We start from the raw sequence: 18161 nt of genomic DNA on the forward strand, positions 1-18161 counted from the left end.
TGAGAGACAGGGAATAATACACTGCTGAATTGGGAGGTAGCTTTTGTAAAGTCTCTGTGGCCTTCACTCACTGAATGAGTTGGCTCGCCATAACATCATCGGGAGGTAGTAATTAAAGGCACTCTTATAATGATATAATATTGTTATCATTTCCATGCGCTGCTGTGCACGGAATGCCCGGGTGTGCGCTGGATGCACACACTGCTGCTGCTTCTGCACGCTGCATTTGGGTATTATTATTGCCTTACAGTCCCTGCACTGGGCGTTATTCCCCTGCCCTGGGCGTTATTCCCCCGCCCTGGGTGTTATGCCCCCGCCCTGGGTGTTATTCCCCCGCCCTGGGCGTTATTCCCCCGCCCTGGGTGTTATTCCCCCGCACTGGTTGTTATTCCCCCGCCCTGGTTGTTATTCCCCCGCACTGGGCGTTATTCCCCCGCACTGGGCGTTATTCCCCTGCACTGGTTGTTATTCCCCCGCACTGAGTGTTATTCCCCCGCACTGGTTGTTATTCCCCCGCACTGGTTGTTATTCCCCCGCCCTGGTTGTTATTCCCCCGCACTGAGTGTTATTCCCCCGCACTGAGTGTTATTCCCCCGCACTGAGTGTTATTCCCCCGCACTGGGCGTTATTCCCCCGCACTGGGCGTTATTCCCCCGCACTGAGTGTTATTCCCCCGCACTGAGTGTTATTCCCCCGCACTGGTTGTTATTCCCCCGCCCTGGGTGTTATTCCCCCGCACTGGTTGTTATTCCCCCGCCCTGGTTGTTATTCCCCCGCACTGGGCGTTATTCCCCAGCACTGGTTGTTATTCACCCGCCCTGGTTGTTATTCCCCCGCACTGGGCGTTATTCCCCCGCACTGGTTGTTATTCCCCCGCACTGGTTGTTATTCCCCCGCACTGGTTGTTATTCCCCCGCACTGGGCGTTATTCCCCCGCACTGGTTGTTATTCCCCCGCACTGGGCGTTATTCCCCCGCCCTGGGCGTTATTCCCCCGCACTGGTTGTTATTCCCCCGCCCTGGGCGTTATTCCCCCGCACTGGTTGTTATTCCCCCGCACTGGGCGTTATTCCCCCGCACTGGTTGTTATTCCCCCGCACTGGTTGTTATTCCCCCGCCCTGGGCGTTATTCCCCCGCCCTGGGCGTTATTCCCCCGCCCTGGGCGTTATTCCCCCGCACTGGGCGTTATTCCCACGCCCTGGGCGTTATTCCCCCGTACTGGTTGTTATTCCCCCGCACTGGGTGTTATTCCCCTGCAATGGTTGTTATTCCCCTGCCCTGGGTGCTATTTCCCCGCACTGGGTGTTATTCCCCCGCCCTGGGTGTTATTCCCCCACACTGGATGTTATTCCCCCGTCCTGGGTGCTATTTCCCCGTCCTGGGTGTTATTCCTCCGCACTGGGTGTTATTTCCCCGTCCTGGGTGCTATTTCCCCGCCCTGGGTGCTATTTCCCCGCACTGGGTGTTATTCCCCCGCACTGGGTGTTATTTCCCCGCCCTGGGTGCTATTTCCCCGCACTGGGTGTTATTCCCCCGCACTGGGTGTAATTCCCCCGCCCTGGGTGCTATTTCCCCGCACTGGGTGTTATTTCCCCGCCCTGGGTGCTATTTCCCCGCACTGGATGTTATTCCCCCGCAATGGGTGTTATTTCCCCGCCCTGGGTGCTATTCCCCCGCAATGGGTGTTATTCCCCCGCCCTGGATGTTATTCCCCTGCACTGGGTGTTATTCCCCCGCCCTGGATGTTATTCCCCCCGTCCTGGGTGCTATTCCCCCGCACTGGGTGCTATTTCCCCGCACTGGGTGTTATTCCCCGCACTGGATGTTATTCCCCCGCCCTGGATGTTATTCCCCCGTCCTGGGTGCAATTCCCCCGCCCTGGGTGTTATTCCCCCGCCCTGGGTGTTATTCCCCCGCAATGGGTGTTATTCCCCCGCACTGGGTGTTATTCCCCCGCACTGAGTGTTATTCCCCCGCACTGGGTGTTATTCCCCCGCACTGGGTGTTATTCCCCCGCCCTGGTTGTTATTCCCCCGCACTGGGTGTTATTCCCCAGCACTGGGTGTTATTCCCCCGCCCTGGGTGTTATTCCCCCGCACTGGGTGTTATTCCCCCGCACTGGGTGTTATTCCCCTGCACTGCCTGCTCGCGCTCCAGTCTGGGAGGATTCAAACAACGTTCTGAGACGGAGATTGTGACGTAGCAGATCCCAGCGGCTTGTGATTGGTTGCGGAGCTCACATGGACAAGGATTCTAGCACTTCCTGATGTGTTGCCCTGGAGACGGAGCCGCGTCCTGATGCGGTGAGTCCGGGGAGCATAGCACGGAATGCGGGCAGCATACAGCAGCACCGGCCTGAGGTGTGTGTGTGTGTGACCTGTATATAGTGTGTGTGTGTGTGTGTGTGTGTGTGTGTGTGTGTGTGTGTGTTACCTGTATATACTGTGTGTTAACTATATACTGTGTGTTACCTGTATCATTGTGTGTTACCTACATACTGTGTATTACCTGTGTACAGTGTGTATGTGTTACCTATATAGTGTGTGTGTGTGTGTGTGTGTGTGTGTGTGTGTGTGTGTGTGTGTGTGTGTGTGTTACCTATATACTGTGTGTTACCTGTGTACAGTGTGTGTGTTACCTGTATATTGTGTGTATGTTACCTGTATACTGTGTGTGTGTGTGTGTGCTACTTGTATACTGTGTGTGCTGGGTAATATGTTCACTTTGGTGACCGTTACTGCATGAGGAGGTCATACAGCGATATTAGACTTGTCTAACGTCCTTATTCATATTGATATAAGTCTTGCAGTAATAGCCGGGGTGTCCCCCATATTGGAAGAGTCACCTACCTACTCTCTGCCCTGCTAAGTATTTAAATATTGCTAGAACTAGAGGTCTTTTTTTCACATGACATACAATGCCTTTCTTCAGTGATTTGAATGGCTATAGCATTGTGTATAAGCTTATCACAGCGTTATATTACAAAACAGATTCCCACTTGTATGACCTGCCACCAACGTGCCTGGAGTTTGACACAATACTTTACAAAGAAACCATTTTCTAAACCAGTGTTGAAAATCAGAATTGCATGTCCAGGTCGAGCGACACACTACTGTTCAGCTGATTGGATTGGATGACACAGCTACTTGACCTATATCTATCACATTTACTTTGGATATTTTGGATATCATCACAGAAAACTAACATGCTAGAAAAGGGTTTCACTAAGGCATAGTGAGAGACTTACTGAGCAGTGCTATGCCATAAGACTCCTTGCAGCCCCATCACCGGTATTGGCCATAAGGTGTCCTATGTCATAGCACCCTGTAGTACAAATGGGACAATGGTCTTTAGTGCTCTATGAAGCTTAGTACCATTTTTGTCAAAACTTGTCCTAAATAAATGTTAATTTATTCTGTTGAAATGTATGTCTTCTTACTCTGCCCATCCACTGCATACTGCTTCAGTCCCGCTGCTGAAGGTGAATAGTATTTTGGTCCTGCAGCAATTCTAATAGTGTGAAACAGAGTTTGGGTTGGCTTAACTCCAATAATAAAGTTTAACATTGGAGAGTAATTACTATTCTAATGTGTCTAAGTCTTACACTGTAAGGTGAAATAGTACACAGTCGTTTAAAACAGTGGCTTTTTATGTGTAAGCATTTTGGACAAATCTCTTATCTGTACTGTAATGCTTTACAAATAAAGTCGAACAGTTGAGCTTTTATAACTCTTTACCAATTTGGATATACTGTACAAAGTATATAGTATAGTCTACCTCGGACATATTTTTTCTTTCTGATGTGATCAATAATATGAGATTCTTTTTTTTAAAGTAAAACAAAAAAACATAAAATTAAATGTTTGATTCTAAAATAACGTTTTAAGAATTTACAAAATTAAAAATGACATTTTAAAAGTATTCATTCAAGTCTGGATCTTTGGTATATGTAGTATGGAACGGTACAATAATTGGATTGGAGATATGTATGGTTGCCTTTATATAACACTTTATGACATCATAGTGTTCTGTGGAAATACATAGAAATACTAATACAAACAATATGAAAGGACAATTTGAAAACCAAGAGGCAATGCTTTAAGAGTTCATCAGTACCCACCATTTTTGATGGCTCTTGTTTAATGGGAACAACTAACACTTTTAAATATATATCATCTTGACCTTATTTGTTAAGTTAAAATTTATGCACTTTATGTTGTGCTATTTAATGAAGGATATCTGCTCATATCTAATCTGCAATTTTCCAGTGTATCATACTACAATCTAGAATTGTGTGGTAAACGATCAACTCTTTAGTGCATAATTATATACATTGTATTAAAAGTAAAACAGAGTACTAGTGTACAGTTATTAGGACACCAATGTCCTTCCACTGTCTTTTGGTATTTGTTCAGAAGAGTCTAGTAGACAGACCACCTTACAATTGTGGTGTTTATATATGATTCAGAAAAAGTTGCATTCGAAGTCTGCTTTTTTCTTCTTTGATTGTGTGCATTTTAATTTAGACAAAAATGAGTACATTACCAGCTCTGCCAAGACAAGGCCTCCAGGGATTTCCCAGCCTTGTACAGAAGAAGCCAAGCCCATCACCACCCATAATGCAACCTCACAGTGCAAAGTAAGTATCTTGTGTAGGGTAGTAGTTGTTAAAGCTGCAGAGTTTTGTATGCTGCAGATAGAAAAATCCTCATGGTAAAGACATCCCTTTTGTTCATACAGCCATCTCTTTACTCCTTCCTAACTCTTCACGAAGATGGAAAGGGCAAAATTTGTGCAGAATATCTCAATTCCTTGATGTTAAGAAACATTGGATGAAAAGTATACTATTAACTGCAAGGGCACAATGGGAGGTGGAGGGAGAATTCATATACAGGTAGATCCAATAGGGAAATTGGAGTTCAATCAGTATTAACTGCCATTCAAGCAAATGGCATTTAATTTAGATCAAGCTCCAATATCCATTATTAGTGCTTTGTGAATCCCCCCAAAGTTTGCTTTTTTTTTCTATAACCCTGTAGACATCTATTGATCTATCTTCATTGTGTGACATTTCAGTAAATAAGTATTTACACAAATAAGGTTATAACCCACCATTCATAGACATTCATCTTTTTCTTCTTACTTTATCGTTTATTTATTTTCTGAAAGAAGGTATTTCAAGTCTACGATCCTAGAAAATAAAACGGTTGAATTAAACTTTTTTGTTTACTGACAGCAGTGGGATGGCTTTCTCCCTTTCTCCTTGTCAGGTTGCATATTCGTTGTTATGAGAAGTGGATTTTTCAGAAGTTATTAATAAAATATGGCCAAAGGATAGGGAAAAGAAAACTGAGGACTCCGTGCTACAAAGCACAGATGTACTTAAAGCAGCAATAACAACCCCCTTCCTTTTTCTTTTCTTATTTTTATATATAAAGCATGTGACAATGTATAATTCTACATAATTACCTAAGTTGCCAATTGTTTGGATCTCCTGTTATAAATCTGTAAAAAAATCCTGATTGTGTGCCTAACTAAATGGCTGCCTTCTGAATTTGTGCTGCAGTCTTGTGACATGCTACAGCTGCAATGTATCATTATATTACTAAGTGTAACACATTATTGTTACAGCTTTCAGACAGTCTGCTGTTTGGAACACAGCAACATATCTGTTTGTGATACTTTGTTGCCAAAGGACAGGGCTCAAAAAGGTGTGTGTGAGCCTGTTTCAAACCAGGAAGTGGATATGACTTGCTAAATAGGAAAAGCACAAGTGTGCACTGCGACCCGAGGAAAAAGTAGCTGGACAAAATACCATTAATGAACGATTCAAGGTTCCACTAGGGATTAACAGCACATTATTGCCTTCCCTTTCTCCCTGAGCTAGAGCACCGGCTTTGGGGTTCATTTCCATTTTTTCTGTGACTTTCTAAATAGTTGCTGTTTCAAACAAAGGATGATCAGTACAGTACATTTTTTTTTAAATGACATTAGGAGTTTTTAAAAAATGCAGACGGTGTTATCTAATACTACAGAACTGATTCATTTTAAAAAAAACATATAGGATTTTCCACGTTTTGCTGCTTTAACATTGTGTTGCATTTGGGTTGACTTTGCTCATATGGTTTCTAGATTGAGTGAGTGGGATCCCCATACAAAAAAATGAGTTTGCCAATGCTGTACCTCAGTGACCGTGAATACTTGAACACTAATGCATGTATGGGGGACTTTAATGCCGGCATTTATTAAGGAGGTGAGATATTCTGAGTCAACTGTGTAAAACCATGTTGGATTTAAACAGAAATTCAGGCAAGGGTGATTCATTTATAGATTTTTTTTCTTTGATGGTTCGGTTTCCCTAAAAACAGCCGTAGAATATCTATTTTAGCCTTGCAAGGAGATACTCAATGACCTTTCAGTTCAGACCCTTGAGAGTTTATTCACCACAATGTGATAGCTGCTATAGATAGCTAACAACCATTCATGGGAATAGTTTCCACGCGTTGGTGAGGAAATCGCTGGGAATCTGACTTTCTGGCTAAGAGGAAAACCTGCTGTGATATACAAAAAAAAAATTCAGGACTTTACTACATAAATAGCTAGCATCCATGTGATTAGTCCTTCCTGCCCTGGTATATATGCAATACCTTATATACCTGTATGTGGAGTATGTAAAAAAAAAAAAAAATCCCTAAAATAGTTTGCCATTTTTCTATATAACATATTTTCCACAGAAATGCTAAAAACAAAGTATTTTGCTACTACAGTACTTATTGAAAATTGCAATGCATTATACATTTCACATGGTTCGTGGTTTATCACCTTTCTGTGCCTCGTTAAAATGTATTTTCTTTTCATTTAGGATTCACTTGATCAGGGACAGAGATGTCAAAGATCATCATCTGCAGAAGAATATCAAAGAGCTGTCACAAGAAGAAACTGCTGCGTAAGTCCAGTAGTTTAAAGATGTAGAATTTATTTTTATTTTTGGAGGCTAAACATTGCCAAAGGAACCCGTGCACATTGCAGGTGCCAAGAGAGCTACATGTAACACATACTGTTGTTTGTCTGTCTTTTAGTCTTTGTTATAATGTACTGTACTGTATATCATCCACAAATGCACTATGACGGGGCTCTTAAACTAGTTCTGCAAACGGGCCAGGCCACAAACTATTTAGGAGTTGAAGGGCCGCAAGCTTATTGCAGTGTCATTTTTTTAATGTATTTAAAGGCTTCAAAAATACAATATTTGAACATTTTGCAAGCATTTGCATAGATGTGCTGTGTAATACTGCAGGGGTGCGTAAACTTCTTGAGCTGTGCCCCTCTGCCCAGCAGCCGCAATGTTCGCGCACCCTCTCTCAAAGGACTTGGCGTCAAATGACGTTGCGGGTCTTGTGATGTCACGTGACCCCGCCACGTCATTTGATGTGCGTTGCCATGGTGACGAGTCACCCAAGACCCGGTAGAGAGCAGGTAAGTGAGTTACAAAGGCCTCACGCCTCCCTCCGGCATTTAATTTAAATGCCGCGGGGAAGAGCGCAAGGCCTCTGTAACTGCCGCGCCCCCCCCATAGAAATTCTTGGTACTACAGCAGAACAGAATCCTACTAAGAAAGGCCGCTGAAACTAAACACACACAAATATATTTCTGTGGTTTGAAACACACCTCATCTGCATTAAATCGCCTTCATGGTGACGGAAGTACAGTCACGGAAGTGACGTCAGTGCAGGCAGAAGATGCTGCCGGCGACGTCGGTGTTGGCAGCTCGGCACGCAAGCACAGGAGCCTTTATTCCCGTGCCCCACTCGCCTGCGCAAGAGCAGCACACGCACACACAGACACACGCACACACACAAAGACAGAAAAAACAGAAATGCGCTATACAATATAAACTAATCAAATAGAAGGATGCACATATATTACCGTCTGAACAGATAATGTCTAATACTCTCCCTGCAGCTGGCCCAGACTCTCACCCAGAGAGATAAAGTCACAGTAGATAGAAAAACGACCTATAGCGCACAGGAGAGAAAAAAACAAAACATAGTGTAATCTGTAAACACTAATTGCATATTCCTGCTATAAAGAAATGCACTTACAGGATATCAAATCATTTTGTGCAAAAAGCAGATGGTATCAGCTGAGTATACTCTTCAGATAATCCACAATTCCAATTCCTTGTAGACTGTTGAGCTGTAGTATGCTCTCAATTGGATATGATAAAAAGGATAAGGAAAAGAAAGAAAGAGAGACAGCGCTCTCAAGTACAAACAATTTATTAAGCTAAAACAGCAAGGGTATATCCGTGATAGTGGAGCCCCACTCCAGCTCTCTCCTGCATGCAACACTCACACCGTTTCCTGAACTGAGGCCCTGCGTCGTTTCCTCACGGTGTCACAGTCCTCAGATAGTCTGTGTGATGTTTGGGAGATCCACAGCTGTTAGGAGAGGCGACCCGCGTCTCTCTCTGCCGGTGTCTCCACACACACTGACTCTTCTGATCACGTGATGCTTCTCCTCGCGTCTCGCGAGATTTCCTCAAAGGATAGCAGGGGAGTTTTCAGATGGGGCCACTCAGTCTCTCACGGCTTCACCTTACTCTCCACCCTACTAGTTTCGCTGTAGGCTTCGTCAGGGGCACCTTACTTGAGAGCGCTGTCTCTCTTTCTTTCTTTTCCTTATCCTTTTTATCATATCCAATTGAGAGCATACTACAGCTCAACAGTCTACAAGGATTTGGAATTGTGGATTATCTGAAGAGTATACTCAGCTGATACCATCTGCTTTTTGCACGAAATTATTTGATATCCTGTAAGTGCATTTCTTTATAGCAGGAATATGCAATTAGTGTTTACAGATTACACTATGTTTTGTTTTTTTCTCTCCTGTGCGCTATAGGTCGTTTGGCTACACACACAAAGACACAGACAGACAGACAGACAGACACACAGACACCCACTATAAATATAGAAGTGCCAATAGCTAAGACGGGGGGGGTGCTGTCCACGCGCGTTCTAAGTCAAACTTCTTTGCGTTTTGACACTGAAATTGCGTTTTTGATTTTTTTATTAAAAACATCACCATCACAAATACAATTTCTGTGACAAAACAGTGCCAAAAGACAAAGAAGTTTCACTTAAAATGCGCGTGCTCTGCACACACACACTTTTTTTTTCTTCTCTCCACACCAATTACAATAATGAATGATGATAATAAAACCAGTTGTACACACAATGACTCCTGATAATATCACAACATCCAGCAGTTTAGATTTTTTTTAACTTGTCCCGCTGGTTTTACAGTTTCAGCAAGTTTACTAGGAAGATGTTTAATTTTTTTTTTTAATTTATAATCTCTTCCATGCTGGTCTTTGAAGCTATTTAGAAGCAATGGGAAATAAGACATTAAGGATAGGAAGAGACATATGAGATGAGTAGAAAATACAGCTCAACCCCCTTATAACGCTGTGCTTGGGGTCCAAAGAATCACATCGCGTTATAAGCGGATCGCGTTAGAAATAATGTACAATTATATGCATTGTACAATAAAGTATTTAAGATACCAATAATCATGTTGTAAAGTATTCATAAATGCGAAAATTGGGAGCCACGCCTGCATCGCGTTATAAGCGGATTCGCGCTGTAACGGATCGCGTTATAACAGGGTTGAGCTGTATTGAATTTTAGATTTTATTTCTATAGTTCCTATAGCATATACATATGATTTTTTTAAACATGCTAAGGCTCAATTGTAAAAAGTTGTAACCTGCTTTTAAGATCCCACAACAACAGTAAAGTGTTGTAATTTGAATGAAATGTCGTCACAAGTCTATATTATGGGAAAGTTTCATTAAGGTGTGTTGCAGTGCTAAACAGGCCTTTTCTATAGCACATTTTCCAGTCATTTTTGTATGGTGTTTTCTCATCATAGAGGTTATCAAATAAAATTATATTATTAGGAAGTCTTTGAGTATGTAGCAACATTAAGTGGGGAAAAAAAAAGATATGTTGAATTTTAACAGAGTTTTCACTCCCAGGTACTACAAAGCAAATAAGTTGCTCGGTACAAATGTAGTCATTTTAACATCTTTGCAGTTTCTCCCATTTTGACATTCAGTGCTGTACTATTTACTAGCTGTTTAGTTAAATTAGATTTGGAAGCGGCTGCCTTTTTTTTTGTTTCAAACATTTTTATTATTTTCTGACAGGGGTACTTTCACATCACATGGTTGTTTATAGACAGTAAACTTAATTAACATATACATTTAAAAGTGAACAACCCGAAGCATCTCAAGGTTGATTGATCGAGAAGAGGCGATCTGCCCCTAGTATTTTGTAACCTCCTATGCATTTAGATTCTACTATGTAGATCCCGTCCGGGAGAATTAACAGTTTTAGGAAGATCTTAGATCAAACCCCTTATATTAGTACTGTAAAGGATAGGCAGAGAGAGAGAGGGGGAGAAGAGAGAAGAACAGAAGAAGGGGGGAGAGAGGGGATAGGAACGGGGAGAGCTAAGGGAAGGGGTGTAGTTGTCCTCCCCTCCACCTTGTCAAAAGACCCTGAGTAGACATGAACTCCCCCTTAGAGGGGTTAGTGGTCTAATGCAGAGTCCAACTGAAGCATCCATGAAGCGGCTGCCTTTTAAGTGTCTATTCTTTTCTATTATGGTGTATTCGTTACCATTCCTGCTATTACTATACATGCTAGGTACCCATTGTACAGAAACAACCGCGTCTGTACTTTATCTACATACATACTATAGGCACAGAAAGGTGGGATTTCTTCATAAAAAGGTTAAAAGAAAGTTCTAATGAAGTCCTGCACATTATGTACAACTTCACTTTCTAAACTCTGTAAAAGAAACTTTCATATTTAATGGGAAATCATGAATTATTCCATTTATTATCCTCGTCCTCCTTTCAAAGACATGATCTGGATAAAAGGCGGGGTGAATAATTTAAAAAAAAAAAAAAAAAATGAAATGCATTTTTAATGTGAAGGTGCAAACTACAGATTCTCATGACTATTAGCAAGTGCAGAGGAAATAGAATTTTACTTGCAAAACCTCATCAAACCTTAAATTATATGACATACTTCTGTGATAAAACACAGAAGAAAAGAAAGTTTTCGTGCAAGTTGTTTTTATTAATGCTGTCAAGTTGAAAACTTTGGGGTTTATTCAACGCAAGGAATTCTGAATTCCCTGGAATAGTTCAGGTTTTTTTTTTTTTTTTATATATAATATAGTAAAAAGTTACCTTTTATCCCCAGGTGACACTGTGGCTAAAACACAAAAGACTCATCTACATTTTAATATAAAGAGACACCTTTTCAGGGACTCACTACCTCAAGTAATTCTTGCAACAATCGGGAGGTTTAAATATTAACGGTCAGTCCCAGCAAGTTTCTGCTTCAAAATTACTCTAGCATGAAAAAAATCTACACTGTGATCTTATATAGCAAACCGTTTCCCTTAACGACACCACTAATATTCCAATGGCAAATCATAATGACTAAGAAGTGCGCTATATGACACCTTCCATGCTGGACAACAACTTAAGGGCCCTATTGAATTGAATGGACCATAAAGGACCATGTTTACTCAGTGGTGTTACTACATAGTCACCTTCACCACAAAATACCTTACAGTATATTTACTTGAAGGTGCCATATTTACTAATCATCCTTACGATGTAGCACTTCTTTATTAATATATGGCCCATTGTCTTTGAAAAGCTGTGAAAGAAAGCAAAATAGAACCACTGGCTGTCATATGTGTTCACCTCCATGCCCCCTACCACAACAATTTCTGGCACCACACTCCACAAACTGTGCATCTTCCACTCATTGCCGGTGACTGTTATCTTCCCCATCATTATCCAGCCACACTCGCTACCACTGTACATGAATCCTTCTTCCTAGTCATCCTGCTAGCTTTGATCACCCATCTCTTTTAAAATAGATATAAATATACGCATCCTAAGCTCAATATCTTGACATTCATTTAAAGGGCTTATTCAATAAGCTCCGAAGAAGTCAATCGCAGTGTTTGTCCAATAACTTCCATTGCCTTGAATGGGTGTTTTGGGCCGATTGCACCAGATAGTCATGTGGTTCTCTATAGCTAATCCATGTGTATGCCGTTACTATGGTATATACTGTCTGAAGCTTGTTAGTAATCTATGATCTGGCTATTGGGGCTCCAGTATATATCTTCCGGGACAGCATACTCTTGTGAATGACATCCTTATCAGTTGGGTGAGTGCACCCTTACACGGTGGTCCATTGCATGTATTCTTTCGTTTGCTGCCTTACATAATTACATGATTGGTAATCCTGTATATACCAGCCCTCTGAACAAAAGTAATTTGTTAGTTGATTATCTAGCTGCTTTTATGTTTGTTTTTTAGGAGAGGTGATAAATATGCTTCTGTTTTTGTTAAATGGTCTTTCCAGTACTACTTTTTACATGTTTACAACCTTTATTAGTTATATCTTAAAGGTCACCTTTCTATAGATTGCCTGGGTGCCTTTAAAGATAAAACAAGACAGCCAATGTGTACAACCTGTGTTTTTCTATTGATTTAAGAATGTCTCAGTTTTATTTGTAGCTGGGCTATCTTCTAAACCACGTGTAATAACGATGTGATTTCTAGGATATCCTGCACTTTAGTGACAATCACAAAGAACATGTTCGTATGACCAGTATCCATCATTACAATAACATGTAAATGATCAGCTTCTTATGACCAGTATCCATTAGTACAGTAACATATAAATGACCAGCTTCTTGTGAACAATATCCATTAGTACAGTAACATATAAACGACCAGCTTCGTGTGAACAATATCCATTAGTACAATGACATGCAAATGATTCTTCATCCCATCCAAAGGAAGATATCTGTGCAGGCTTTTAGATGAACCATAATCTACCTTTATCGCCATGTCTGTATATTTGTATTCTCTTTTTCTTTATTTGGCTTATCACAGATTTAGCACCCAAGTCATTCATGTAATAGTCCAAGCTTAAGTACTACATAATTAGGCAGTAATTTCCACTTGTGAGTGTTTGATAAAAGGCAAGTTTCTTAATTTATATTATGTAGCTGCAGTTTTGTTAGGCTTCCAGTAGATGTCCCCAGAGACCATTCATACTACTAAAATCTCGACATGACAGCCCAAAAAGAAGTGGCTGCCTTTTCTTATTAGAATCAGCTTTATGCCTGAAGCACTTTTAGCAGCTGAGAAATCATTGTCCGAACACATGGATCTAACTTGATAAAATCTAGAGGTTCTAATGCATTGTTCCCTCCAAAATATTGTTGAGGGGAAATACAGGGAATGTAATTGTTTATGAATATTATTATTTTTTTTACCAAAATACATTGAGTCACCTCTCATTTTCAAGTATGTCCCTTTTGTATGAAACAGCCAAGTGTTAAAATATCTTTAATAGGTGGCGGTTTTATGAGACTCAGGTAAATTGTACCAGAATTGCTGTGTGTGCTAAGTGAAGGAAGAGCAACCAGATTCTTGATTGAATCTTGTAACATTAAAGCGGCATTACCTCTTTGTTTGTTTTGTGAGAGGTATGTATCTCGGGGAGCAGGGGGTCCCCGGAGCTAAAATTAACATGGTTCAGCGCTGTCAGACACCCTGCTTCCCATCTAGGAGAGGGGGGAATATTTTTGTATTTTTGTTTATGATATAGATCCATTGAGAATGCTTTTGGTAGAGGCTCGGGCCGTTGTAAGTGCCCCTCAGCATTTGAATACTTTTCTGGCATTTGTCCACTTTAAATATCTGTTTTTATGATTTGAAACTGCTCCTCTGCATTAGTTTTTTCTTTTGTGGAGCTCAGTTTATTTTTTTTATTTTTTCATAAATAAAAACATGTTGCCTTGTTGCACAATCTTGTCTAATTTATACTCAATACCATATAAAATCAAGTCCAGTACTTAGTTACAACGATCCATACAGATTTATCTCCCTATTTTGAGATATATATTTAGGCACCTAGAGAAAGTTTTGATTTCCCAGATATAACAAATACTTCTGATCATCAACTCCTCAAGCACATGTGTGTATATGCTGAAGCGGGAGGAGGGATTAGGATACTTTTTAGATGAGGAGGTATGGGGAGAAATATGTGAGGTAGTGGCCAGGTGATCAATCTTCACAGTTTTCAAGGAAAATTCATACAGGATGTTTTTCAGATGGTACCTGTTAGATTTTCTAGCATTAATAATGCACAATCCTCTTTATGTTTTCGGGGCTGTGTGTAAAACGGTTCCCTACTACACACATGGAGGTTCTGTCCTGTGGTAGCCACAGTTTGGAGACAGGTATTCACCGTAATGTACAGTAATGTACAGTATGTATATCTTTACTTATATAGCGCCATCCATGTACCTAGTGCTTTACAGCAGTAATACGTGTCACATAATAAGAATAAGAGCTTCATACATACACGTAGAAATTAGGAAAAGGAGTCCCTGTCCCAAAGAGCTTGAAATCTAAGTGGTAAGTAGGGAGAATTTACAGAGACAATGGGGGAGGGGATTAAGTGTGTGTGCAAGGAGTCATGGTAAATGTCAACAGAGCTACCCAAATGTTTAATTAAAGACGTATGTTTTAAGATGAGCCTTAAAGGTGGGTAAAGAGGGATATTGACGGGAAGGGCATTCCAGAAGTGTGGGGCAGTAAGTGAGAAAGGGTTTAAGGTGGGAGATGACTATAGATATAAAAGGGGTAGAGAGATCCTTGGGCACAACGCAAGAGTCGGGATGGTGTACAGTAGGGTCCCACTCATACGGCGGGTTCCATTCCAGGGTGCCGGCGAAAAGCGGAACATAGCATTTGCTATGTGCACCGGTGATTTTCCATCTCTCCTACCCCTTCCGCGCTTGCGCAACCTCGGCCGCTCCCCCTTCTGCGCATGTGCAGATGTAGCGGCCCTCTTCTCGGTACCACCGCATTGGCGGATCACCGAGAAGCGAAATGCAGAGAAGCGGGGCCCTACTATATAGTGAGAAATTAGGGCTGAGATGTAACGAGGGTCAGAGGAGTGTAAAGCCTTAAAAGTGAGGAGGAGAATTTTGAAAGTAATATAGGATTTAATCGGAAGCCAGGAGAGGGATTTTATCAGGAGAGACGCTGAGACAGATTTAGGAGAGAGTAAAGTGATTCTAGCTGTAGTGTTTAGGATAGATTGCTATGGGAGACAGGTGAGAGGCAGGAAGGCCAGACAGTAAAAAGTTGCAATAGTCGCGATGGGAGAAAATAAGAGCCTGTGTAAGGCCGAGTCCATAGAAGGACAGGCCATGCTGAGCCGTGCGGACGCTCCGCGCTGAGCCCCTGCATCCTCAATGAGGATGCCTTTGAAGGGGGCTCACGCGAGCGTCCGCAGGCGTGCTGAGGCGCTGGAGTTTTCAGCCGACAGCCAAGCTGTTTTTCAGCGCGCTGTCAGCTGAAAACATCCAATCAGCGTGGAGCTGCGTCAACGTCACGGCGCCGTGACGTCGGCGCCGTGAGGTCGACGTCAGTGCGTCGCGGGCGATTGGCCCAGCGACGTCACTGCCCCGCCTCCCTTAGTCTCCCCCCGCCTCCGATCGCGCCCGCTGGCTCGCGCAGATTTCAGCAGGCGAGCCTGAGCGTCAGCGCGGCTCAGAACTCCTCACCCCTCTATGGCCCGGGCCTTAGAGTTTTAGCAGAAGAGGGCCAGAGGAAAGAGCGTTTCTTTCAATGTTATTTAATCAGTTCTGTGGTAGACCTGTCTCTTGTTCCTGACCCATAGTTTGCCTTGCTAGATAGACCTCTTCTGGACTTACCTAGGAACGCATGTAAATTGGGTACACATTTTCTCCTGTGGACCAGGTGTTGCATGGGCACACTCTGTAACAAATGCACAGTACTCGACATTAACATAGTTAAGTGTAGGGTGTGGCATGTTTTATCCATGGAAAATATATCAGCTTTCCTGGGGGGATAAATCTCTTTAGTATGGAAACCGTGGCTGGCTGCTAATGGCACAGTGGGGCCGGGTTCCCGCATAGCCCTAGTGTCACAAAAAGGTTTCATATTATGGACTTTTGTCTCAACCACATTTTCTCAGGGCATGTTTTCGCCGAGCCGCAGGTGGTGGATGTCTCTCACTTTTTTTTAGTGTAATGTATTCTACTGGTTTTTTATGAGATGTATTTTATTGTGTGGTATTATTTCCCGTGCGCCCCGTTGTTTTTACTTTATCCCACAAAACACACAGTTAAATAAACAGTTGAAACCCCCCTCCCCCCCATAAAATAACAGGATATAAAAACATGCAGTTTACATAAAAACCGTAACCAGTTGAGTTCAGAGGGTCAGTGCACTCGAAAACAGAAATCAAGGGAGATGCTGTCAGATAAATAAGTGCATAGCGTAGCCAATGTTTGAGACCAGCAAGGACCTTCCTCAGAACTTACATCTTTGCTAAAGGTTGCTCTGTCCAGAAATTACGTATTATCAAAAGAAATAGGATATATATATAGCTTCAGTGATGTGTTCATATTTACTGTGGTCTTGCGCCATTCAATCTACTGGTTAAAATCCCTTTACTACTCATTAAATGGAATATTAAGCGTAGTGTGACTTCTTTCTATAGATCATATGTCAATAACATTTTTATAGCTGCTGATATTTGGTCATTTTGTGATGACAACAAATCCTGACCGAATGTATTTGGGACATTGCCATAAATTCATTTCGAAATGTCTACATGTGGGAAAAATACTCATCACAACAGATAATCTGAGTATACATGACTCATAATTAGGAAAGTAGCCTAAATTGCCCATTTCAGTTGATATTACTATTGCCCTCAACACATTTGTATTATCGTAAGTAGTCTTTTTTTTTTTTAACAAGCTCCATTATGGGTTAACGCTCCAGAATAGGCATTAGTTCCCATTGGCTTGTCTAGGAGTTAACGCCAAATCGGGTGTGTTAATTCGTAACAAGCTTAATGGTCAACCCCACATATAATTTCCTGTAGTGACTGGTTTGTTCAAATTCCTTTTCTGACAAAATATTTGTATTAGTATGACTTGGAACTGATTACAGCTGAAGGAAAGAAGTAGATTAGATCTTTTTTTTGGCATTTACGTTACACTTCACTTTCATACTAACTTATAAATAAGCGTAGAATATTTATTTAATTTTCATTTAAAACATTTTTTTTTTAAGTCTGAACCCTTTTGAATGATTGAATTCAAGTTATGTCGGCATGCACCGGGCAATGGTCATGATGATATAAGCCACTGTATGGATTTTGAACTCAAGTAATTTATATCCTGAGGAAATTAAATTACGTTAACTCAATAAATTTGTGTGTGAATGTGTTAAACTTTATTATGTTTATCTGCTAGCATAAGGGTTCATTTATCACGGTCCAGAATGTGTCAAATAAAAAGAACATACTTTGTGCCCCAGCTTTTAAGGTATGAATTTAAATAGTATAATAGTATCAATTTATTAGGAACAGTGTTTGAAATAGCTGGAAAAAAAATTGGGACTAACAATTAATGCTAAAAAGATTTTAGCAACATTTATCCCATAACATAGGAATGGAGAGAGGCGTGCTAGAAAAAAAATACAATCTTCAAAAAAAAAAAAAAAAAAAGAAAGTGGAATTTTAAGTTTGTAAATACAGTATAAATAGTGGTGGTGTTCTTGTAGTGAAAAAAAAAAAAAAGTGCTGATACTCTGTACCCCCCTGTACCTTTAATGACGGCATAGGACATGTATAAAATATGTTGCAATTGTTACTCCTGTTTCCTCCTTTAGCAAGTACTACCAGATCAGATCAAGCCTGGAACCGTTTTCTGATACAAAGACAAACAAATATTTTGGGAACTACAGACTATAATTAATCCCCACATAGTACATGCATTTGTTTATTTCTCCCTTACTCCTGCTACTGAAAGTGCTTGGTGTCAGCAAACCATTGCTCTTCAGTGTGTTTTGTTACTGACCCAACACTGAAGGAGTTATGGCATCAATACGCGTCGATGCGGAGTATCGCACTCTGATCCAGCGTTAACTCCCGTTGACTTATTGAATCTCCCCTTATGTATCTGTTATATCATGTCCTGTACAATATCATTTCATTGAACTA

At 41.3% G+C, this 18161-nt stretch overlaps 1 protein-coding gene across 2 annotated transcripts in view; it reads left to right on the forward strand.

Annotated features, from left to right (window-relative positions):
- The first annotated feature begins 2248 nt into the window (after positions 1-2248).
- TTC29 (tetratricopeptide repeat domain 29) overlaps positions 2249-18161 on the forward strand; it is a 313491-nt gene continuing 297578 nt past the window's right edge. The window contains exons 1-3 of one of the 2 annotated variants that reach the window (XM_075613943.1): positions 2249-2303; positions 4527-4639; positions 6863-6946. In XM_075613943.1, coding sequence (XP_075470058.1) covers positions 4533-4639; positions 6863-6946 — 191 coding nt within the window. In that variant the 5' untranslated portion in view covers positions 2249-2303; positions 4527-4532. Of the gene's footprint in view, positions 2361-4526; positions 4640-6862; positions 6947-18161 lie in introns of both variants that reach the window. The other variant, XM_075613934.1, reaches the window with a different exon arrangement.

The sequence above is a fragment of the Ascaphus truei genome, chromosome 1 (genome assembly GCF_040206685.1).
Source record: "Ascaphus truei isolate aAscTru1 chromosome 1, aAscTru1.hap1, whole genome shotgun sequence".
NCBI lineage: Eukaryota > Metazoa > Chordata > Amphibia > Anura > Ascaphidae > Ascaphus > Ascaphus truei.